The sequence below is a fragment of the Poromitra crassiceps genome (assembly GCF_964638095.1).
Source record: "Poromitra crassiceps genome assembly, chromosome: 6".
Classification (NCBI taxonomy): Eukaryota; Metazoa; Chordata; class Actinopteri; order Beryciformes; family Melamphaidae; genus Poromitra; species Poromitra crassiceps.
The window spans coordinates 5,363,978-5,387,702 of NC_139627.1; the positions used below are offsets into that span (position 1 = coordinate 5,363,978).

Here is a 23,725-nt window from a genome sequence, read left to right on the forward strand (position 1 = left end):
AATAAATGAATGGTGAAGTTTTAACAATGCATCACAGTTTGCTGGGGACGCCATGGAACGCCCCAGGTTGAGAACCACTGCTGTATATTACACGATGTAGCTACATCATGCTATGCTAGCCTGTGACAGCTGTATATTACACGATGTAGCTACATCATGCTATGCTAGCCTGTGACAGTAAGAAAGAGTTTAGCTAACCTTTGCTAATGTTTTCATTGGAATATGTAAATATATCTGAGTCATAGGCTACTCACAGTCAGTTTGATCGGTGATGGGAAGGCGATGTCCATCTCGTCCATCTCTTCCTCCTCCAGGACCACCGAGACTGAGGCCCTCAGTGAGGGCTGGAACCTCCCGAAGTCTGGAAGTTATCAAAACAAAGCAGGGCTTAAGCAGAGGCTAGCTGAGCAGTATACCGTAAGTACATTATTACACAGTGACGTTTGCACCTAAATACATCCATGGTTTGCGCACGGCCATTTTTTTTCCCCGATTCGTTTTTCGTTCGTTTTTTAATCAGTCATCCGAAAAAAATCGTCACACACAGAATCGTTGCAAACTGAGGCCGATGCGTTTTATCAATACGAGACAAATATTCGTCGTGTATCCACATTAACAACATGACTGACAGACAGCCAGGCAGCAGCGATGTGGACTGAAGCAGACGACACGTCAGGGATGGTAAACCGACAGGTGCTCCTCTCCTCCGCCTCCGTGCACACCTTCACCCGGCCGAGCAAGCGGGCGCTGTGGCACGGCTCCCCGGGGAGAGAGGGGGCAGCAAGCCGGCGCTGTGGCACGGCTCCCCGGGGAAAGAGGGGGCAGCAAGCCGGCGCTGTGGCACGGCTCCCCGGGGAGAGGGGGCAGCAAGCCGGCGCTGTGGCACGGCTCCCCGGGGAGAGAGGGGGCAGAGCGCGGCCAGTTAGGTGGAGACAGCCGATGCCTCTCCTCCGCTCACAGACTGGACTGTCGCTCGGCCGCTTCTCTCTGTCTCTCTGTTATTTTTAAACGTGCGACAATTTTCGGACGAAAAATACGGACTTGGTGTGCAAAATCCACGAAGTAACGTCAACAACTGATGTAGGATGCAAGTAAAGATGGCCTACTTGTTCTAACACTGTAATCAAACTTACGTCGGGGCAGTTCAGGCGGCGGCGACAACATCCGTGGCGGCTGGTTGCTCCGTTTGGTTGTTTCCATCTTGCAGAAACACGAGTTTTTAGCTAGCTAACTAAAAATGGCAAGTACAGTAGCAACTGAAAAGGCAAGTACTGCTGGCTTTTAGCGACTTGTCTCTTGGACTCCCTGGTGGTCATAGAGTGCATCAAGCGTCGGGCTCTAGACTTAACTCACACGGAAGCCAATCAGAGGCGGCGAAAATTCAAACGCACTTGACCCCGGGAAAATCCAGCAGGGTTGCCAGATGGGTGGGTTTTTCCGCCTAATTAGTGCATTGTGCGGGGGGAATGAGCTAAGCCTTGGGCGGGTTTACACAAACTTTACAGGGCAACTTGTTCCCACAGATTTGCATTTGTTTCTGCGGTTGTGTGCGTTTTGGTAGTTTTTGAACTAGCGTTAGTTTTCAAAAGCCAAACCACTGAGCAAGAGGAAGCAGCTGATGGTCCTCTGAAGACTCCATCCTGTCCATACTGTTCAAGTTTAGACCATAGACTGTAAATATAAGGTTTAGACAGACAGACAGACTACTACCACACACACACGCACACAACCACCACCACCTATCACTAGTGGTTGGTTGCTGTTTTTGAAGTCTGTTACAGTATGTTTTATTGTTTGTATGTTTAAAACTGTATTTTCCCATGTTTGTAGTTCTTGTAGCCTACTATGTGCTTTGGCAACACTGTAATTCACTATGGTCATGCCAATAAAGCCTCTTTGAATTGGAAATTGGGAGAGAGAGTGACAGAGAGAGCGCACAGGGGCGTAGATGTAGACAGTGCACCCCTGGGGTAGAACTGGGGCCCTTGAGAGCAGACTCTCCATCAACGTATTGGGCAGAGAACCCGGCCTTGCGAATGACTCAAATTGCCACCCCAGAAACACGCCTGTGTTCAAAGGCAAAAACCATTTCTGCCATGGTTTTATTTTTTGTAAAATAGTCAGTAGCAATCTATAACAAAATGATATGCTTATTCAACATAAAATCAACAATCATCAACATTAAACATGTTAAAGTCAGCAGTCATTTCAAAACCAGTGAAACAGCTGCTCTCAGGTGCTGCTTAATTTGACTGTTACCGGATGTCAGAGCGCTGTCCATGTTCTGATATCTTGCTCCATGACCTCTCTATTTTCCCCATAGAAGAGCATAAACTCATTCAACTGTAAAATCCAACACATGTTGGGGGAAAATATATATAGTCTATGCCACATGTATGTTAGTTACATTCTGATGCCATGACAAAGCACGTGCTTGTATTAGAAATTGTTTTTTTTCTAAATTCTGAAATTCATTATTTAGATTCGAAAAACAAAGGGTCACAATAATAGTCTGGAAACACAAATATTTGTCCATACTTTTCCAGATCTGGAAAATACTAAAATCAAATTCCATACTTTTCCATACTTGCATAGGAATCCTGTGATCTAGGTATACTATAGATGGTTTCAATTAATACAACATAAACATTCTAAATTGCCCCCCATGCAGCTTACTTCCTGTTGCAGTGTTTGCTAGTACAATAACTGACAGGACATAAGCTAGGTTTCAAACGTTCCCTAGCAACACAATTCCGAGAAAACAATCTATAGGATTCAAATGTTGCACGTATTCAAAGTCATTTTCGATAAAAGCTCGATTTAAACTGCTAAAACATAGAGTGAGCACATCAATTCTAATAGATCTCTTTGCCCAAATTAAGAGAAGCAGCAATTCAGAAAAAATAGTTTATTGTAGAATGGTTCATTCTACCCATACAAAAGCAACATCACGTGATGTTAGCAGAGAGCATTGATTAATAGTTTAATAAGTGGCACATCACATTCACAACAGCATCTTTCATCTCTTTAAGAACTGCTTTGTGGCTTTTCAGTAAGTGTCAGGTTGGAGATTGTGCCCGCCCCCCACTGATACAGGAAGGACATCATTGGCTGACTGGTTGAGTGACAGGGCTGTGTCAGTGCTCCATTGGCTCAGCAGCTGCATCTGGGGCAGCGGGTTCGTCTACAGGCTGGGCAACCTGAGTCAATAAGCAAATAGAAAAGCATTGGCGTCACACAGGAGAAACAGAGGCCACAACCTCTCCATCAATCATGTTTATACTAGAGAATATTCTTTCATCCAAATGGCCTACATCAAACATTTTAATTCAAACACTCTCAAACATGGGGTAACATGGGGTGATTGGGAAGGAAGGGGGGAGTCTTGTAAAGAGAAATCTGTCCTTCTAAAGAGAAATAAATATTCCCAAACAAAATAAACAATCAATATAACCAACAGAGTGATGTCTAAAAAGATAAGCCCTCTAATACAGATAGGGGTGAAACGATTAGCATTTTAAACTGTGATAAAATTCCTGACGGTTAGCATTATGTTTCAAATGTTCGTGATCAATAAAATCGTACGCACCCCTCGGCACATTTGGCGAGGGCTTTGACACACAAGCATGTCAAGGCTTTTTAGCAACAGTTTCCCAGACGCAGTTGCGCAGCCTTGGTGAAGTGATTTCAGTGAGTGTATAAGTATTTGTGGGGTCTGAGTTTTCAATATAGTTTATGCTGAAAATTCAGACCCCACAAATACATTGCTGCAATGATACTGAGAACGTGATTATTTTGGTCACTATAATCGTGACATTAATACCGTTTCAACTCTTAAGTGGAGACTGATCCCATCTGTCTATACAACAGTAATTATTACATGGCAACATGGAAAACTGTTCCCTGTTCCCAACTGACATTAGCCCCCCTCAGTACCTTCCTCTGTGGCCTCTCCTCCAGCCCCTCCAGGTAGGAAGCCACGTCATCGTCGTCATAAATGGTGAACTCCATGTCCTTCCCCACAATGCCGATGGAAACATTCTGAAAAATGGGAAATATACTGTACTATATATACTGTACATATACATTGTTTCATATATACATATTTAAAATAGACACTTTACACCGCAATTTTGTAAATGTTTAAATGTACCCGTGCCTTGTTTGTTTTAACTTGTACATACTTTTTTCTGTGTGAGTACTTTGAGAACAACGCAAACCGGATTCAAATTCCTTGTATGTGTACAGTACATACTTGGTCAATAAATACCCACTCCATGACGAGCTGGTGGAACACATGAGCACTTTAAAAGTGCTTCACTTTCAGTACAAGACTGATTCCACCCAGATGCACCAACAGGAAGTCAATCAAACTCTTTAACTCCTCCCTCAGAGCGTCAGACACTCTGAGTCAGTCAACAACAGTATAGCCTTGGACTCTCTCCACCCATCAAAAGAAAAAATAAATAAACTAAAATAAAATTTGGCTAATATATATCTGATTGTGCAATAACTGCCAACTACTGCAATAATAAAATAATCCACACTGTTACTGTTCCATTTTTACTGACTGGACCCAAATGCACCTTAATCTTTATTATTATTACTTACTATCACTCACACTGCTGTGTGCTGTATGTAATATAATATCGTGTGCCTCACATACCGCATTTCACTTTTTTTACTAAATGGTACTTGATAAGGATTGTAGGAGAAGGCACATATGTGTGACACTTCATTGTATATAGGCTACCTAACTTATATTTTATTGTTTTTATGGTATATTCCTATGCCTCTTATGTTTCGATGTTCATATTTTTCCACATCTGAGTGCGAGCAACTGTAGCATGAGTCAATTTTCCTCTCGGGGATCAATAAAGTTATTCTGATTCTGATAAAGCCGATTCTGATACTTAGGAAGCGGCTGGACAGTAATATACTGTACTTATGAAGCGGCCTGTACAGTGGTTCATTTCAATTGACTGAGGAAGACTGCAACATCATGCGTGCCAAGGACATGCTTTCATATTTATCCCGTGGCCCCAGTGAGCATTCTGCTTTTTGTTTCATGGCCCTATCTTGAAGAGTGGTTACGATACACGTGACATCACGGTCAGGACAGCACAGTCACATGACATCACGGTCAGGACAGCACAGTCACATGACATCACGGTCAGGACAGCACAGTCACATGACATCACGGTCAGGACAGCACAGTCACGTGACATCACGGTCAGGACAGCACAGTCACATGACATCATGGTCAGGACAGCACAGTCACGTGACATCATGGTCAGGACAGCACAGTCACGTGACATCACGGTCAGGACAGCACAGTCACGTGACATAACGGTCAGGACAGCACAGTCACATGACATCACGGTCAGGACAGCACAGTCACGTGACATCACGGTCAGGACAGCACAGTCACATGACATCACGGTCAGGACAGCACAGTCACATGACATCACGGTCAGGACAGCACAGTCACATGACATCATGGTCAGGACAGCACAGTCACGGTCAGGACAGCACAGTCACGTGACATCACGGTCAGGACAGCACAGTCACATGACATCACGGTCAGGACAGCACAGTCACGTGACATCACGGTCAGGACAGCACAGTCACATGACATCACGGTCAGGACAGCACAGTCACATGACATCACGGTCAGGACAGCACAGTCACATGACATCACGGTCAGGACAGCACAGTCACATGACATCATGGTCAGGACAGCACAGTCACATGACATCACGGTCAGGACAGCACAGTCACGTGACATCATGGTCAGGACAGCACAGTCACATGACATCACGGTCAGGACAGCACAGTCACATGACATCATGGTCAGGACAGCACAGTCACGTGACATCATGGTCAGGACAGCACAGTCACGTGACATCACGGTCAGGACAGCACAGTCACATGACATCACGGTCAGGACAGCACAGTCACATGACATCACGGTCAGGACAGCACAGTCACATGACATCATGGTCAGGACAGCACAGTCACATGACATCACGGTCAGGACAGCACAGTCACGTGACATCACGGTCAGGACAGCACAGTCACGTGACATCACGGTCAGGACAGCACAGTCACATGACATCATGGTCAGGACAGCACAGTCACGTGACATCACGGTCAGGACAGCACAGTCACGTGACATCACGGTCAGGACAGCACAGTTTCAGATGTTTTATTACAAATTATTACGACATTCTGTCATTGTGTTACTTATGTTAGTAACTCGAGTGAAATTAAATTATTGGCCTTTTTGCTGGGGGACCCCGTGAACCTCCTTAAAGGGACCCCTTGGGGGGCCCCGGACCCCACTTTGAGAACCACTGGTCTAGATAACTAAGATAATATCTCAACACTAGCCTACAGAACACAGTCATTACATTGTATGTAATGTTAGTCTTTAACAAATTTATTTGACAATAATGTAAAAGACATCACCATCATCATCATCATCATCATCAACAACAACAACAACAACAACAACAACAAACAGATCACACATCATCAGCCACATTGCTGCTATATAGCTAGTGGAGTCATTTTGTTTGATCATACAGTTAGCTACAGTGTGCATCCATCCACATGGAGTAAGTTTGGGACAGACACAAGACACTGGCAATTAAAGTGTTAATGCAAATTATAGTTACTATGTGACTTTCATGCATCTCACTACACCCATGTGACTTTGGATTTCACATCTGACCTCTTAGAGAAAGGACCAAGAGCATTTTCAGAAGAACCGTTACTCCACTTCGCTTTTGGTGAGTGCTGGTATGAGTCGAGTCTTTGACTTTGGGGATTTACATTTGACCGGGCGACTGATCTAGCGCCGCTGTATTCTCCAGAAGGGCATTCCGACTTGTTCGACAGGCCATTTGCATGAACAGAGTTTTTCTTGACGTTATGATTGTACCAACATGGCGAGGAACTTGATTTATGCAAGGCACTAGTTCTTGTGTTATGATGTGAATTCAGACTTGATTTCACACTTGATTTTGCATTGGACTGTGGCTGCTGCAGATTCATTGGCCGTCCTGCTGCATTTTCTCCTCGGTCTGCTGCAGATGTTGCTTCTGGGCTGGACGAAGACAAAACAAATTAAGCGTAACTGTCAAAGCATAAAAACACTTCCAAAACATTGCCAGTGGAGATAAGCGAGGTGTATTGCAGGCTTGGATCTCTTTTGGAGTGGAATTATTGAATTGACCTGCACTAATGTTGCTAACAAATGTGAAGCTTTAGCATGGAACAACTTGATTACAGATTAATATGTCTTCTCAAAATCCTAATCCTTTTTTTTTTAAGGAACACAAAACATGTCTGGATCGTGGATCTGACACTGCTTTGTTACTTTTTGAAATAACCGCTGGAGATTTAATGAAACAGAGACGCTTCTAAAATGAGAAGTTAAAGTTGACACGGAAGCTCACTTGGGTGACTTTGTCACCCATCTCTTTCGATTAACATTCACCCTCAAACGGTGACTCACTGCACTGTGGTCAGCTGTCCTTGGAGCTGCACTGTGGTCAGCTGTCCTTGGAGCTGCACTGTGGTCAGCTGTCCTTGGAGCTGCAAGCTTCGCTTCTCATCGATTGGGTAGTAGCGAAAAAAGACCATCCCGACCAACAGCAGTGCGATAGGAACCGGTGAAAACAGTACAATCAGAGCTGTGACCACGGCATCACCATGGTTACAGTCGCCCGCTCTGTAGCCCACAAAGCTGCAGAGAAGGAGCACAAAAAAAAAAAAAAAAGTGACACACCAACGGATATATACACACACATAACAAAGCAAGTTGAAGGAAAATGAGCTCACTCACTGTAATGTCATGGTTGAGATTCCAACAGACAGGCCGCCCCCTAGCTTATTGCAGAAGGCATAGCAGGAGAAGAACAGAGGCTCCAGGTCTTTGCAGGAGGCGTTTCTTACAGCAAAGTCGTCCACCACATCTGGGAGCATAGACCTTGAGCACACACACAAAGCTGCCATGTCAGAAGTCAGCAGTGTCAAGCAACATCTCATGCGTGCGTGTCACCGTGTGGACCAGCCAACAAAATACAGTAGATCATTGCTATGATATTCATCACTCGTCAGAAAGGATGTCACCCATCGGGGGTGATGTGAATGATTCATGTGCATTCGTTGCATTGGGTTGTTGTGACTGTGATGAGGTTTGACAGAGGGGGCGCTGGAGAGGACTGGTGGACTTTAGTGTCCTGCCTGAGCACTGACTCACCAGGGCAGCAAGAACAAGGTCGCCATGCTGAAGCCGATCAGAATGCACATAAGCACGAAGACTGGCAGGTTACTGGGCACACAGCCAATAATAAGCACCGCTGGGATGAAGAACTATATGGAGACATAAACAGTCGGTAACAAGGGAAAGTCGAGGTGCAGAAATACTTCATAATATTTCATATTATTGTACACGTTGGAGGATTTCCATGCTTCCTTTCTTACGGATAGTCCAATGACAACTGTGGCCTTTTTGCCTATTCTCACAAGGACTGCTTGCCAAATTGGAACTGCCATGCAGGCGGCGACCTGTAAAAATGAGTGAGACCGTTTCATTTTACATTCGCAAGGAATCTTGTCCTTTCATCATCATGCATTTTGTGAAACCCTAAAGTGTTACTTCTGCAGTATCTTACCAGTAGAGCCAGTAGGAGGTGCTGGAACTGAGCTCCAAGCCCAGCTGCATGACTGCAAAACAGTGCAAAATTACCCAAGGACATCTGCGATTAAAAACAGATGTGGGATCAAAAAAAGTATTAGCCATGGTGATCATGAAATTTTGATATGAATTTGAAAAATACCAACCCCAAAATGTGGAAAAACAAGTAGAGATGCAAAGATCACATCACAAGGGTTGTTGTTAGTATTCATATTTTTAACGTTCTGTCTCTGATTCATTGCCATTATAATGACTTTTGTCTCCAAAATATACCTGAAATGCAAGTGCACTGAACACAAAGCCAAGGACCAATCGTTGGTAGGGAATATGACGTGCCAGCATCTTAAGGGAGGTGAGATAGGACACTCGCACTTTCTCATGAGAGCAGGGGGGCGCTGCAAATAAAACACACACCTGAGGTAAGAGAGGAGGGACATACCAAGAACAGGCCCAACTTTCACCTTGATCAAATTAATCCTATCATAGGTAAATATGCAAAAGTAGACATGTACTTTTCTGTGATTGACACCTTACCCCGATTTTCTGAATTTGAAAACAAGAAGCTGAATCCTGTTTAAATAAATTCCACCCATCTGGCACTCCAAGCAAGTGAAACCAACACAAAGAGTTATTTATTTATACTTTTTGACCATTGTGTTGTGTTGGACTCACCCTGCTGTTCTTTCACCCCCAGGAAGAGAACCAGACTGCAGAGGAAAAACAACGCAGCCATGACCAACGCTGAGGTCAGGAAAGCCTTTCGCTGGTGGGGGGGGAAAATACACACCTTAAATCTTCACAGATAAAGCATATGCCATCTACACACAGAGGCACACGCACACGCACACGCACACGCACGCACACACACACACACACACACACACACACACACACACACACACGCACACGCACACGCACACACACACACACACACACACACACACACACACACACACACACACACACACACAAGCTGTAGTCTTTCAATAAAATGTCTGCTTAACTTCATATTCTAAAGACTAATTCCTTTAGCTCTATTAGCACTTGGAGGTATTACATCAGAATCAGAAAAACTTTCTTGAAAAAGAGTAATGCTACAGTTGCTCACACTCAGCTAGGCAAAAATATAACATGACATTATAAGAAGAAGAGGAATAGACAATAAAACAATACAATAGAAGTTAGGTACAATAAAGTGTCAAAAATATGTGCCTGATGAGAATATGTGAGGTACATGACATGATATTCTTCTTTTATTCTCTTATTCTTTTATCAAATCCGCTGCCGATTTTGATTTGTTTTAATTTTAATTGATTTGACTTGATTTTATATTGATTTCTATTTGTATGATTTTTATGGTATTATGGTTTTATTGCTTATTTTATTCTTCCCTTATTAACTGGTTTGATGATTTAAACACACTATGCAATAGGGCATGTGCAATCTTCGAAATAGTGCAATCTTGTGTCTAGCTGGCACTCTTTCTGTGGTGAAGTACAATGCTGTGACTGTGACCGTGTTTGTTTTGTTACTGTGTCTGTAACACCGATGTTGGCACTAGCACTTTTTGCCCAAGACAAATTTCCCTTGAGGGACAATAAAGTTTATCTCATCTCATCTCATCATCTCATCTCATATTATATTATATTATATTATGTTATATTATATTATATTATATTATATTATATTATATTATATTATATTATATTATATACAGCAGTGTGAGTCATAATAATAGTAATAATAATAAATGTGTAAGGTTAGCTCTGTCAACCCTTTTCTTGAATAGAGGTAGCTTTGTTATTAACATTCACATGCTTATTAACCATCATGTTAACTTCTATTTATATGTTTTTTTAATTTTCTTTCACTTTTGTAAATTTACTTTAATGGATTATTGCTTCTCAAACCTCTCAGTGACAACGCACGCACGCACGCGCGCACGCACGCACGCACACACACACACACACACACGCGCACACACACACACACACACACACACACACACACACACACACACACGTTCAACAATGCCTTTGTTCAGCTAAGAACAGTAAATGACAGGGTAAGGGGATATCCCTGGGACTACGCGTGTTCAGTGCCAAAGCAATGCTGCTAGACTGCTATCGAAAGAGAGGGTTCTGTCCTTCAACTAGAGTGACCAGTTCTGTGTGGAACGAGGTTGTTTTTTTTGGGGGCTGCATTTGAACTGCGTTAGTAATAATACCGTTGCCTGCAGTGGCGCAGTGTGCGGTGAAGGTGTGCTCTGGGGTCCTCCATGCGCCTGGTCCAGTTGCTGCTGACACGCCCCCTCCTTTTCTATATTGTACACGGCCACGACCTGACCCTGAATGACCGAAGCCAGCAGCATGGCCAACATCTCCACACCCATTCCTGAGGAGCGCAGAGGAGGGGAGGAGGGGTAAGAAGCACCATGGAGCGGAGAGAAAGAGACATCAGTGATCTCCAGCCAACCCCCCCCCCATCCCCCTACCTTTTTTTTCTCCCATTTTCTCCCCAATTGTAATTGGACAATTTCCCCTGGTGTCCCAGTTGTTGTGCCACCCCCCCCCCCCCCCCCCCCCCCCTGCCGATCTGGGGAGAGTTGTAGACTAGCCACATGCTTCCTCCAATACATGTGTCGCTTCTTTTCACTTGACAGTGAGGCATTTCATCGGCAGGACGTAGCACGTGGGAGGATCACGCTATTCCCCCCAGTTCCCCTCCCCCCCCCCCAAACAGGCGCCCCTGACCGAACAGAGGGGGCACTAGCGCAGCGACCAGGACTCATACCCCCACCGGCTTCCCACCCGCAGACACGGCCAATTGTGTCCGTAGGTGCGTCTGACCAAGCCGGAAGTACTGCTGCCGGGGAATTGAACCCGCGTCCCGCGGTGGTAGGCGAGTGTTTTCACCTCCACACTGTCCCGACATCAGTGATCATGAATGACTTCCAAACCCTCCTCAACATTTTGCTCTGCCTGACGTGGAGGTGCCTGTAGGAGATGAGAGCGAGATGGGGCAGGTTGCTCTTACTGTAGGCCGTGGCAGAGTCTCTGTCTCTCTGGTTTCCCCCCAGGAACATGTTGAGCGACAGGTAGGGGACATGGTAACACTGTTAATGGATGGCAGGCAGGGGGAAAAACACCAGGCCATTATTTGACGGCACGAGCAGTAGGCATGAAACACCGTAGCCATGGTGACACCGCTCAGAGCAAAATGGCAGCAGAAACACCGACATGGGAATAGTATGAAATTCAGTCACCATGGTGATGCTAAAGAGGAAGAACAGAGGCGTTTAGTACAGTGGTTCTCAAATGGGGGTCCGGGGACCCCTAGGGGTCCGTGGCACTTTGCCAGTGGGTCTGCGAAAAGTTTTCAGGTAAATAAAAATAAAAACCAATTTTTTTTGTTGCAAAAGCTTCATAGTTCAACGAAAATATTGTATGCTTTAAATGCTAAAATGGTTCATGGATTACATTCTAATCTAACAAACCTATCAATTTGAAAGTCTGGCACGTTACCGTGGAAACAATTAAGCTTAGCCCAAAATCACAAATCAGAATGAGGGGGGTCCCCGGTATGTTTTCTATCTGGTAAGGGGTCCTTGGCTGAAAAACATTTGAGAACCTCTGTGTTAGTAGATCGAAGCGGGAGATGTTGAAGAGATATGAGAGAGCAGGGCTGCGGCTGGGAGAGACAATAATGGCTCATATGGGACGGAGAGCAAAGATGTGACCGCACGCCTCACACTCATGAGGGTCTCGAACAGGCACGCTGCTGCGAGGAACCACGGGACGCTGAAAGCCTGTGACATCGAGCCGCGCGGCACGAACCACAGCAGCACATAGGAGAGGACGGCGAACGGCATGGAAAGAACCGCCCTGTAACAAACAACACGGAAAGCTCGGTTGAATAACAGCACTGGAGGCTGAACTTTAGGACCAAATCGAAGATGAAGTCTGTTATTAAACAGGTGGCTGCACAGACCATGGGACGAGTTTGCCGATCGGTGTCCAGCGACTCCGGCTCACCAGGTACCCAACCAGCGGGTCGGTGACAGCGTCCCAGGCTCGACTCACAAAGAGAATCATAGAGACGTAGAAGGCCTCCATCTGTAAAAACAGCTGTTACATTATAGACAAAGACAGGTCAGGTCAAAGGTCATCTTTGTCAGGCCAATTTTCATCTTTACCTGTACAACATCCAGTAGGAAGATCTGCAGGGAAACGCCCATGGCAATTGTAGTAATCTGATATGGTACGCCGCCCACTGCATAGCACATCTTCCTGGCCAGGGGGATCCCTCTGGAGCCCTGGGGTGACCGGAGAGAGGAGCGGTCAGGAGCGCTTGGGTGCTACAGGCAGGGCTGGAATATTTCTATTCACTGACTGCCAACCACTGAGATGATGATGTTGTTGTTGTTTTTGTAAACCTGATTAATTCAAATGATAATTTTGACTTTGAAAACTATAGGATCATCAATCAACTACGTATACCTGTAGGATCATCAAAAACTCAGATCATCAATACGGCCCCTTTGAGAGAGTTGGAACTATATATGACTTTGGCTGAGATGTTAAAAACTACTATACAAATATAATACTACTACTACTAGTACTTATCAGACAAATAACTTTCTAATACATTTTGAAGGAGGGGGGGGGTACAGCAACAAGTTGTATATCTCTACATGTGTATCTGAAATGAGAATCATATCTAACAGGAAAAACACCGATATGAATTAGAAACTTACCCTCTGATGTTGACTTTCGTTGCATATATCTCCACCCTGCCAGTCACCCGCCTGGTTTAGTAACTGACTCTTTAATTTCTGTAGGCGATCTGCAAAGTTCTTGAGACAACTCATCTTTTTGGAGTTTAGGAGTGACCGCGGCACAAACCATCCATGCTAAGGAAATAATCCTACAAGCAGCTGCAGTTCTTCCACTTTAGGTTCAGAACCAAACTGCCTTGTGCTTTTGCCAACAATGGGTCTCCCTCTGGGCGCACACAGCCTGGCGCACTTATAAAATCCCCACTTTGACAATGGAATCTGGTTGAACAGCTCCTCTTCCCATCGAAAGCGAGAAACTCCTTTTTCCAACCGACCTGCTCGTTTCTGAGAATGACTGAATTAATTTGGCTCTTCAGGCTATATGAGAGATGTGAACAACAAAGCCTATGTATCTGTTGACAAAGACAATTTCCTCGTTTGTAATATGTTTACTCACTATGGCTATCAAACTCATCTTGAATCTTGATCATGCAGAATTCATGAAGTAGGCTACCATATTATATTTTATATTTAAAACTACACTGTATATTTAAATGTCAAATTATACAAATTGTATCCATTCCAGCAAGTGAAAAAATTAAACTAAATGAAGGTTATATAGATATAAGTTCATGTTTGACATTGTGGAAGTTGAGGATGTGGATCAAGTTACCATGTAGTGTAACTACAGTCAGTATATCAGTATGGACTGGCCTGACCTCTTGTGGAGCAGCCATGAAACTTCCCTCCATCGCTCAAGCTCCGTCTGTTGGGGCGTCTACCCAAAACGTGACAGCACCAAGGCCACAGCAGAGGACACAGGCAAAGTACTTGTTTGAAATCACTTTCATTTCCTATTTGAAAACATTATAAATTATATTTTGATGATGAGTTTCACACTTATGCTACTTCCTTATCTACATTCATACATTCTGCTTCAAATCAAATCGTCACTAAAACGGGTTCCCTGGTGTCATCGATCAGATTGGATCCCTGGACTGATTCTGGACTCCTGAGTGGAAATCTTTTGAACAGAGCACGACACACCAGTCGTAACTGACACACCAGTCATAACTGACACACCAGGCTAAACATGATGCTCGCCTCATTCAACCTTTATTGCTGTTATTTACAGACACAGGAAGTGATTTGTCGACCATTCATGATATTCCAATAGCAGGACAACTACAACGATACACTTATCAGCCCCAGTATGAGACAGCAAAAACCTTTTGAAATGTCAAAATAATAACCAAAGAAAGGAACCCATTTGATGTCTATCAGAGTAACAATATCACTCCTTGATGTGTGATCATCAACCACAATTTCAATGCTAAAGTTTCACTTTTGTAATCAAATGAGATGTATCAAATGTAATCAAAAACTAATTCCATCCAACACTAAGCTGTCAACCAAATTTATGAACGACTACCTCAATTTACTACCAGGTTAAGGCTCCAATCATCATGAGTTCTGAAATGTTGTCGTGATAATGATGATTTGTTTATGGTAGTTTTTACTTTTGACCAGTTTACTAGCTACATATAATTTACCATAGTCCTACAAGTTGGTGCTCTTACTAGCATTGTCCTTGGCCTGACGGAGTCCATACAGCCATTTGATCACTCTTGCGTTCCTCTCAATGACAGAGACCCCATAGGGAACTCGCTCCGCACCACCGTTCTCCTCATCCTCGTCCTCTCCGCCGGAGCCGGCGCACTCCGACCCCGGGGCGCTGGCGCTGCGGAAACGGGTCATGGACACAATGTCAGAAGCGGCGGGTCCCGTCAACACCTGCAGCTCCGAAGAGTCCAGACCGCACAGGTTGAAGAAGCGCTCCAGTTCTGTGCCGGCTCGGGAGACTCGGTCGCTCATGTCCGATTTGGAACGCGTCAGAGAGGGCCGTTTCCTGGAGCTGGAGGTGGACAAGCGAGTGATCGCCGGGGAGGGAGGGGGGAAGAGGGGGAGGGAGGGCTGAGGCGGGGCAGGAGGAGGGTGGTGGGCCCTGACGGGAGAGGAGGAGGGGGGAGGGGGTCCGGGTTTAGATGGAGCGAGAACAGGTTTCAGAGAGAGGGAGGGGCCGGGCGTTGTTCTCGGGTGGAAGAGGCGCCGGTTGGAGGTCGCCGGGCGGAGTGGAAACTGGGAATGGAATAAAGGTACGGGCTGAAGGGGCTGCCGGACGTACTGCTGCGGTCTGCAGGGCGCCCTCAGGGGGCCGACCTGGGGCATGACGTCCACCCTGCGCACGGCCGCCGCAGCCGGAGACCCAGCGGGACTCAGGATGTCCACCTTGGCCGGGCCGGAGGCCTGCAACCTCACCTTAGCTGGACTGGACCAGTCGGGACCGGCTGTCGTCTCTGCTTTGTGCTCCGGACGGGGAGAGATGTGTGTCGCCGTGGCAACACGAGTGCAGTCCGGCTTGTTGTGACTTACGGTGGTCGTGGTGGTGGGGGGGGGGCCCGTCGTGCACGCCGCTGATCAGGTTGCTCAGGTGCTCCAGGTTGAGCGGGACGCCCCCCTGCTGCGTCGCCGGGCGGGTCGGGGTCTTCCTGGTGGGCCGCAGCGTCGTCGTGCTGCTCGGGCTCAGCAGAGGCCTCCGCGCGTCGGGAGCTCTGACCGGCTGCTGCTTGGAGAGGGCGACCTGACTCTTCACATATTTCGCCTTGTCCGCTTCCAGCCTCTCCACTGCACTCTGCTTCGGTCTTCCCGCTGCGCTCGGGGATGGCCGGCGGGAGTCCGGCGCCGTTGGCCCCTTGGGCCGCGGGCGCACGGGTGTAGCCGGACCGCGCAGAGGTGTCGCCGGACCCCGCAGAGGTGTAGCCGGACCCCGCAGAGGTGTAGCCGGACCCGCGGTCCTCACCGGTTGCCTCAGCGGGAACTGGAGAGCCTCCACAGGCATTATTTCTAAAGAGATGGGAACTCACACTGTCGTTGCCCCGTCCGCAACCACCTTCTACTTACGGCTTTTTCTTTGGCCACCTTGGCGTAAACGTCCCCCGCTTTGTGCCGGACTAAAGAAAGTCCCGTCTTAAGTTGCTCTGGTGATCACTGCTCCGTTTAAACTGGTGAAGAGAAGTCCAGCGTCCCACTTGAACCCTGGCCTTGACATTTGGGCTTCCTGTGGGAACAGACAGACACCACATCAGCAAACAAAGACATGAGTGAAACACTAGTAAAGCGTCTGCCGGGAGCCTATATGTAAAACAGAGACGCTTAACGCATTCAAAGGAACATAGACAAACATTTACCTCTAGACTAGAGAGACAAGCATCTCTTTGTCAGACGCTCTTTTAGCACTCCAACACACACACACACACTCAACAAGTCTACTGCAATATAGCCCCGCCCTCCTAAAGGAAAACTTTAGGATGCAGCCAATCACCAGCTGGGAACATCCTATATCTTATAAGTTCATTGGCTGCCAGTGCCGACAAATGAGAACAATTACTCCCACCCATCCATCTCTCCTCAGACACACACACAATAGAACTGACACTTCATTTTCAGCCACTATGGGGCCTGCGAAAAAAAGAAGTGTGTGTGTGTGTGTGTGTGTGTGTGTGTGAGTGAGTGTGTGTGAGAGAGAGAGAGAGAGAGAGAGAGAGAGAGAGAGAGAGAGAGAGAGAGAGAGAGAGAGAGAGAGAGAGAGAGAGAGAGAGAGAGAGAGAGAGAGAGAGAGGTGGGGGGTTGCAACACGGACAGCTGTCAACAAGCTATTGTTTGTAGGCATACTTAGACAGAGCCTATCACTCACACCAACAGCTGTTAGGAGGAGCAACGCTTCCTCATCCTTTAAATAAAGCCCCCAGTTGCCGCCGGGCCTGGTCGTGGGCTTCCCCTCCCTGAACTACAACACTCTACTCCAAGTTCAACAGAGTCCTAAACAAAAACATGTCCAACCTGTCATCCGTGACACCTCTCTGTTTACACCTGTAGTGGAGGTCATAATCATGACCTTGGGCAAACACAGGCATGTTCATTTGGATAATAAAACACTTAATAAAAGACTGTGTGTTTAAAATATGCCGCTTGAGTCGTCTGCGTCTGCCAGTCACATTCTCCACATAGTTCTCATTCCAGTCTGAGCCCAGGCCTGAGCTCCTGCTGATCACAGCTATTCAGCTTTCTCCTCTCGGCGACACGACCTTGATGTCTCCAGAGATCTCTTCTCAAAACTCACTGAACTCCACTTCTTCTTCACCGATCATCATGACTGAGAGAGAGCATTATGGCACCGTGATGTATGGCACCATCGTGAAGGTACTGGATCATCACAAACCACAGAGGAGTGTGAAGAGAGGTCAGTCAGGCTAAAACAGAAATAGAACCTCCAATCCAGTGCTCCTCTGAGTCATGTCCTTGCATGTTCTGCTTGGGAGAGGAGCTACTGGACAAAACATGGGAGCGAAACTGAAACACACAAGGTAGGTAAACAGCCGAGACAGGCAAAGGCCTATGCTGAGATGCTACGAGAGCTTGTCCTGACAAGTCTTGTTTGTACCAAGGCGTTGGTTAGTTGTTACAGGAGCCATTGGGACACAATCTCAAAAGAGAGGATTTTGGACTTTGGAAAGAGAACTCACCTTGGCAATCACCGGTGAACTCCTGAGCTCCGGGCCTCTCCTTGTAGCCCCGGCGGGGGGCCTGCCACAATTCAGAGGGACTGTACAAATCCTGCTGGAGAGAATCCGTGTGAATGTGTGTGAAAGCACAGTCACTCAGCACAGTGCACAAGATAAACCTGTTTGACAACTCCTCATGTGCTCCTCCTGTGCCCTCCCCCTTCTGGCTGCTCGGTCCAATCGCTCTCAAACCAGGAAGCAGACTGACTTCTCCGGTCATGTGACCTTGTCTTATAAGTTGGATCTCATGATTTGTATGAGATCCAATCCTACATCTGACTTGTTGCCTGGTTAAAAGCTGACCATTTATAATTCATCCACATGTTGACAGGTTTTCAATGGCCTAATTTGAATAGGTATAAGTATGAAAATAAAGCACAACAGAAAAAATGATTTAGACACATTTAATGTGACCATAAAATTGTCTTACAGAATCAGAGAAACAGAAACGATCAGCATACTCTCTGGAAATGCACTTTGTTAGTGTTTTATCCCACAAAATACTAAGGAACAGCGACCGACACCCAAGCATATAAAAATATCTGAAGAAATAACATTTGTTTTGATCAAAAAATGCAGATCGCTTTTGCAGTATTTCCCTAGCGGACTGTCCAACACACTTAAAGGATGGGTTTTCCGTGGGGAATATGAATATATATTAAATCTCACGCCCCTAAGGTTTTCGAATCCGTTGAAATTTTTGAAATTGGAGGTTTACTCACAGAGATATCAACCGAAATCCACTCTGTGTGTGGGGGGGGGTGGTGGGGGGGAGGTGCGGGTGCGGGGACTCGAAATACTACATTTCCCACAATGCACTGGGCTCGCGTGGCCTTCGTTTTTATGCCCACCCCTCAGGCATTTGGCTGATATCAAACTCCAGTAGGTGGCGGTAATGCACATATATGTTTGCCAACCGCCATAAAACTCAAAGAAGAAGAAGAAGAAGGCTTCGACAATAATATATGGAGAGAAGAAGAAATAAATCGAAAATAAATCGAAAATAAATTGCCTCCAAATTGCACCACATTTAAACTGAAGTATATATGTCGGGAGATGTCTTCATAAAAAAAAATTCATGCATTTTAAGGCATTTTCGTAGGAGTTACGCGCATCTGATGTTGTAACTATTTTCTGTAAAAATGTGTAAAAACGGGTACATTGCTCAGCGTTGATTTCGTTACTTCAACCCACCTACTACTAGATGTAAAATTTGACGAGCTTTCCAATGCCGCCAGTCCCGTGTCGATTAGTGCTTCCGTTCCCGAGATAATGGTCTCTTTGCAAGGAACTATGGGAAGCTAATATTAGCTACAGCAGGCTAGGCGGTTGGAAAGATGGCTGCCTTTTGGTTTTTGTCAAGGCCTCTGAAGGGGCGTGGAGGACCTCTAGAGGCGGGACCATGGCCAACAACAGTTGTAGTTCATAGGTGCACGACTTCCGCAAGGCGGACTTAGGCCAGATGACGCGAAACGCGTCGGCTGGCCCAAAAAATATGTGAGAGATGCTTGATATCTCTGGGAGTGAAGCTCCAATTTCAAGAATTTCAACGGATTCGAAAACCTTAGGGGCGTGAGATTTAATATATATTCATATTCCCCACGGAAAACCCATCCTTTAACAACAACTATAGGTTACCCTCAAATATGCACACAAATAGATATCTTTTTGATTTACACAGTATAAAACTACTATGGCTTGTTTTAGTCATCACATAGCCGTCCCATGGTATTTGGCTAACTAGTATTCATAACTGTAACATCACATCACAGCCATGTCAAAAATTGCACATAAGAGCACATAAGAAAAGGTGGGAATATAATAAGAAAGAAGATATAGCTCGAGTGCTTTTACTTTTGCAAACCACGTTGGAACAATTGGGCTACCAGTTCCAGATCCTACATGCCAGGTTTGCATGTTGCCTGTTGGGAATAACATTACTGTATATAAACTTAGTGATCACTGATCACCTGACTGCATGTTTACAACAATTAAAAACACTACAATATATGAATCTGAAGATAAATCATTCCATCAACATTCCAAGAATGTAAAAAAAAAAAAAGTAAAAAGACATCATTATCATGAATCACTTTTACACGGACAAATTCAACCATGATGTATACATTGTGTGTTTATCATCATTCTATAGTCACATCTTTGTTTAATTGGTAGTGACTTTTCTGAGGTTTCTTTTACTTTCCTTTGTGAAGTCTGTTGGTGGCGCCCTCCTGTGGAACGATGGCTGTAGTCCGTCCACCTTTGGAAAAGTCTGCATACTGTATTTATTGTAGGTAGGTTGTATTGGATTCAACAAAGTCGGTCAGCCTCCTAAATCTGATGACCAGCTGGGAAATGGAAGTGAGAAAAGTCGAGTGAATGGCCACTTTAGAGCAGGGGTTCCCAAACTTTTCAGACCACGTACCACTATGTACCAAACCACATTTCCCAGGGACCACTTCCACTGTGGATACCTGCATTTAACCATGCAATAGCATCAGAAAGGCTAAATAACAACATAAGGCTACTGGTTCAAAACAGGCACACACACATAGCTGCCATTATGCTGTGAAAAAGAGAACCCCTTTGATTTTTCTCCCCTCGCCAAAATTCGGCCTAACTTCGGAGCATAATTGTTACCTTAGGTCTTCTAGTTTCATATGATACCAGAAACTCCTCTCTGGCCTTAAAACCGAGCCCGCTACAGCCTCTGAAATAAATCTTCAGAATCATGAATATTGCGAAATTTCCTAAAATCGGCCCAAGCCTACTCCTCAGGGTTAATATTATGTAAAAGAAATTGTCTGTGAAAAAAAATAAAACGCTCTGGCGGACCACCAGGCAGAGCGCCGCGGACCACAGTTTGGGAACCACTGGTCTAGAGCGATGAAGGGCCGTCCTACGTTGGGACTTGTCTTGTGTTAGGAGATGGCACAGTTCTTATCTTTGTCCTTCGCCCCGAGGCTGAGGGCCCTCCTGCGCCTCAGGCTGCCTCTCAACCCCCACTCCTTCTCCACCTCTCTCTCCCTCTCCCCTTTCCCCTCTCTGTCTCTGCCCTCCTCGGGCTGCTGCTGCTGCTGCCGTCGGAGCTGCGGGGGCAGCGGTATGGGCTGGCCCAGGAAGAAGCCTTCTTCCTCCGAGTCGGAGGACGAGGAGCAGGTGGAGCAGTCTTCGTGTTTGCGCTGGCCCGGCTGGAGGGTGAGCGAGGGGGGGCCGTTGGCGGGGCCCCGGCCCCTCTCCCTCTCCCCCTTCGAATCCAGCGTTTCCAGCCGGGGACGGTCAGGCCGCGAGCGTCGGAAGCGCCTCTCCGTGCCCAGGTGGAGGGTGGAGTCGGAGGGGATGCGCCTCTCCGTGCCCAGGTGGAGGGTGGAGTCGGAGGGGATGCGCCTCTCCGTGCCCAGGTGGAGGGTGGAGTCGGAGGGGATGCGGCAACGGCTCCACCCTCGCCGCAAACTGCGCTGGTGGTAACAGGATCCGTCTGTTTGGGGAAAAGGTTTGACAGAGAGAAGGGACGATTATGACGAAAGAAAAGACAAAGTCTCCTCCAAAAGCAGAGGGCGAATCCAACGCATGTTCTTACCCAATAGATCCATCTGAGGTGGGATGCCTTTCTGGAGGTGCAACCTGCGTCCGAAACCGCCCTCCATCTCATCCTCGTCGGGCTCGTTTTCCTCGCCCTCCGCTGGCTCCTCCTCAATCTCCTCCTCTTCGTCGTCATCCTCCTCGTCCTCGTCGACGGAGTAGCTGCTGCTGATTGGCTCTCTGAAGCTCACCCTGGCCGTCCCGCTGCGAGAAAACTGGGGCGCGGGAGTATCGGAGGGTCCGTCCTCTGGCTGGGGCAGACTCGGAGGCGGTGACTCGCGCGGCATCAAATCACGAGACTTGGTGGGCAAAGGCGGTGGTAGGCTGGGGGGGAGAGGAGGCGACTCGGGCGGAACGAGGTGGGTAACTTGTGACACAGAGCTTTTCTGGGGAGGAAACACTGGGAATAGAGAGTTGGGGGGGGTGGGGGTCATGTTATAGTTAAACCCAAAATAAGTACAAATTAATGTTTCAACAAAAACATGGACAGATTTCAATAACGGTAATGTAGGTCATGCACATCACAGAGAGGTGAAGTTTGTGTTACTGAAGCAACCTTTCCTCTATTAGGCAATCAAGTACTTTCAGTGATTTCTGATACCTTGCATAACTTGACTGCTCCGTTCCACCCAGTTCCTACAGTCCTTCGCAGTAGAGGTTCCTCTGGAGTTAATGCTAGTGAGCGGGTGTCCAGTATATTCATTCAGCTCTGCCTGCAACTCAACACCAGCGGCTGGAGGTTTGACGCCACAGTCCCCTGCAGGCAGTAAACTGTAATGCGGCAGGTCATCAGGCCAAGATGGCCCTAAGCCGTTTCCTAGATGAATGTGAGGAAGGGGCGAGAAGGAGCCTCTGGGGAAAGGGTGACCACTGGGTGAAGGAAGTCCACTTTGAACCTGAGTAGTGCAGTGGACACCTGAGAGAAGCAGAGGAGACACGTGTTGAAATAGAGAACATCGTTTAGATCAGGGATACTCAACTTGCTTTGCCCGGGGGCCACTTTGGTGAAATGACAGGAGGCCAGGGGCCAGTTAATAAACAAACCAATATCATTTTTTCTGTAGCGGATTGTAGGTTTTTGGGGTGTCAGCCGGAGTTTAGTCTGACAATGTTGTGCACACCGGATAGTTACAGTAGTTAAGTTAAGTTAGTTGGGTTAAGTACATACATAAGTGCCTGGGTAGCGAGCAGACGGTGGTATTTGACAATTTAGCTGGAGCTCAGTCAAACTTTATTTCACGTTAGTTTTTATTGATGAAAACTAACGTGACATTATTAGAAAATGGTCGGGGGGCCACTCTGCACCCCGTCGCGGGCCGCATCTGGCCCCTGGGCCGCAAGTTGAGTATCACTGGTTTAGACTGTAAACTTTAGAGTCTTTCTAAAACGTGTTTTCACTGCGTCAAGCTTGTCTCAATGCTCGACCTCCACAACATCTGAGGACCACACCAACGTATTCACCTCTGTTTTCCGTTGCAGTATGACTGCAGTCTTTTGGAGGCGTTATGGGGGGGTTGGCGCCCTCTGGCGGCTGTTGTGGGGAACTGCGCTGTGGCTGCTGGGTTTTCTCTGCCGTCCCGCAGCGTCTGTGCTGAGGCGGCCTGCTCTGCAGCGCCGAGTCACAGGAGTCCGAGTTATCGGGGTCTTCGCCCAGCGAACAGGGCCTGGAGCAGAAGATGAGACCCCCTCGAGGGAGGAAGGGTCGCCCCAGCAGCGGGAGGCGACAGCGGGCGCAGCAGAAACACGACTCCACAGCGTGCCAGTGTTGCCCCTCGTACGTCATCTGGCCCTGGTCGATACCTGAGAGGGAACCATGTCATTATTATACGTATCTGTGTAAGCTGCACAACTTGAAATGGGCAAACGATGGTTGGTGTGTGTGTGTGTGTGTGTGTGTGTGTGTGTGTGTGTATTTTTAAGCAGTGTAGCCGCTTCTACTGCATACGAGGGATCAGCCGAGCAGCATTTTGGTAAACAAACCGCGTCACTGGGTGGCAACGGCAATGGAACCCTAAGTGGCGCGAGGCGTGAGTGTCT

General features: G+C 46.7%; 3 protein-coding genes across 3 annotated transcripts in view; all 3 read right to left on the bottom strand.

The window, feature by feature from the left end:
• Positions 1–7,518: 7,518 nt before the first annotated feature.
• On the bottom strand, positions 7,519–13,959 carry mfsd2al2 (major facilitator superfamily domain containing 2a-like 2; the record flags this gene model as incomplete). Its single annotated transcript, XM_083639277.1, has 13 exons — positions 7,519–7,753; positions 7,853–7,996; positions 8,270–8,382; positions 8,494–8,577; positions 8,685–8,768; positions 8,981–9,102; positions 9,380–9,470; positions 10,935–11,101; positions 11,744–11,822; positions 12,459–12,591; positions 12,698–12,822; positions 12,903–13,022; positions 13,942–13,959. 13 exons carry the CDS (start codon positions 13,957–13,959, stop codon positions 7,519–7,521), a joined length of 1,515 nt encoding a protein of 504 aa, XP_083495403.1.
• Positions 13,960–14,595: 636 nt separating this feature from the next.
• On the bottom strand, positions 14,596–18,185 carry fam110a (family with sequence similarity 110 member A). The gene is given in 3 exon segments (XM_083639113.1): positions 14,596–15,933; positions 15,935–16,602; positions 18,068–18,185. Coding segments are annotated over 2 exon segments (1,338 nt in total). The 5' UTR covers positions 16,384–16,602; positions 18,068–18,185; the 3' UTR covers positions 14,596–15,044.
• A 2,842-nt stretch (positions 18,186–21,027) lies between these two features.
• Positions 21,028–23,725, bottom strand: part of prickle3 (prickle homolog 3) — a gene marked incomplete at its 3' end in the record, with an annotated part of 35,236 nt that continues 32,538 nt past the window's right edge. The window contains exons 8-11 of the mRNA XM_083639104.1: positions 23,150–23,488; positions 22,290–22,604; positions 21,687–22,088; positions 21,028–21,584 (exon numbers count right to left, since the gene is read on the bottom strand). Coding sequence (XP_083495230.1) covers positions 21,028–21,584; positions 21,687–22,088; positions 22,290–22,604; positions 23,150–23,488 — 1,613 coding nt within the window. The remainder of the gene's footprint in view (positions 21,585–21,686; positions 22,089–22,289; positions 22,605–23,149; positions 23,489–23,725) is intronic.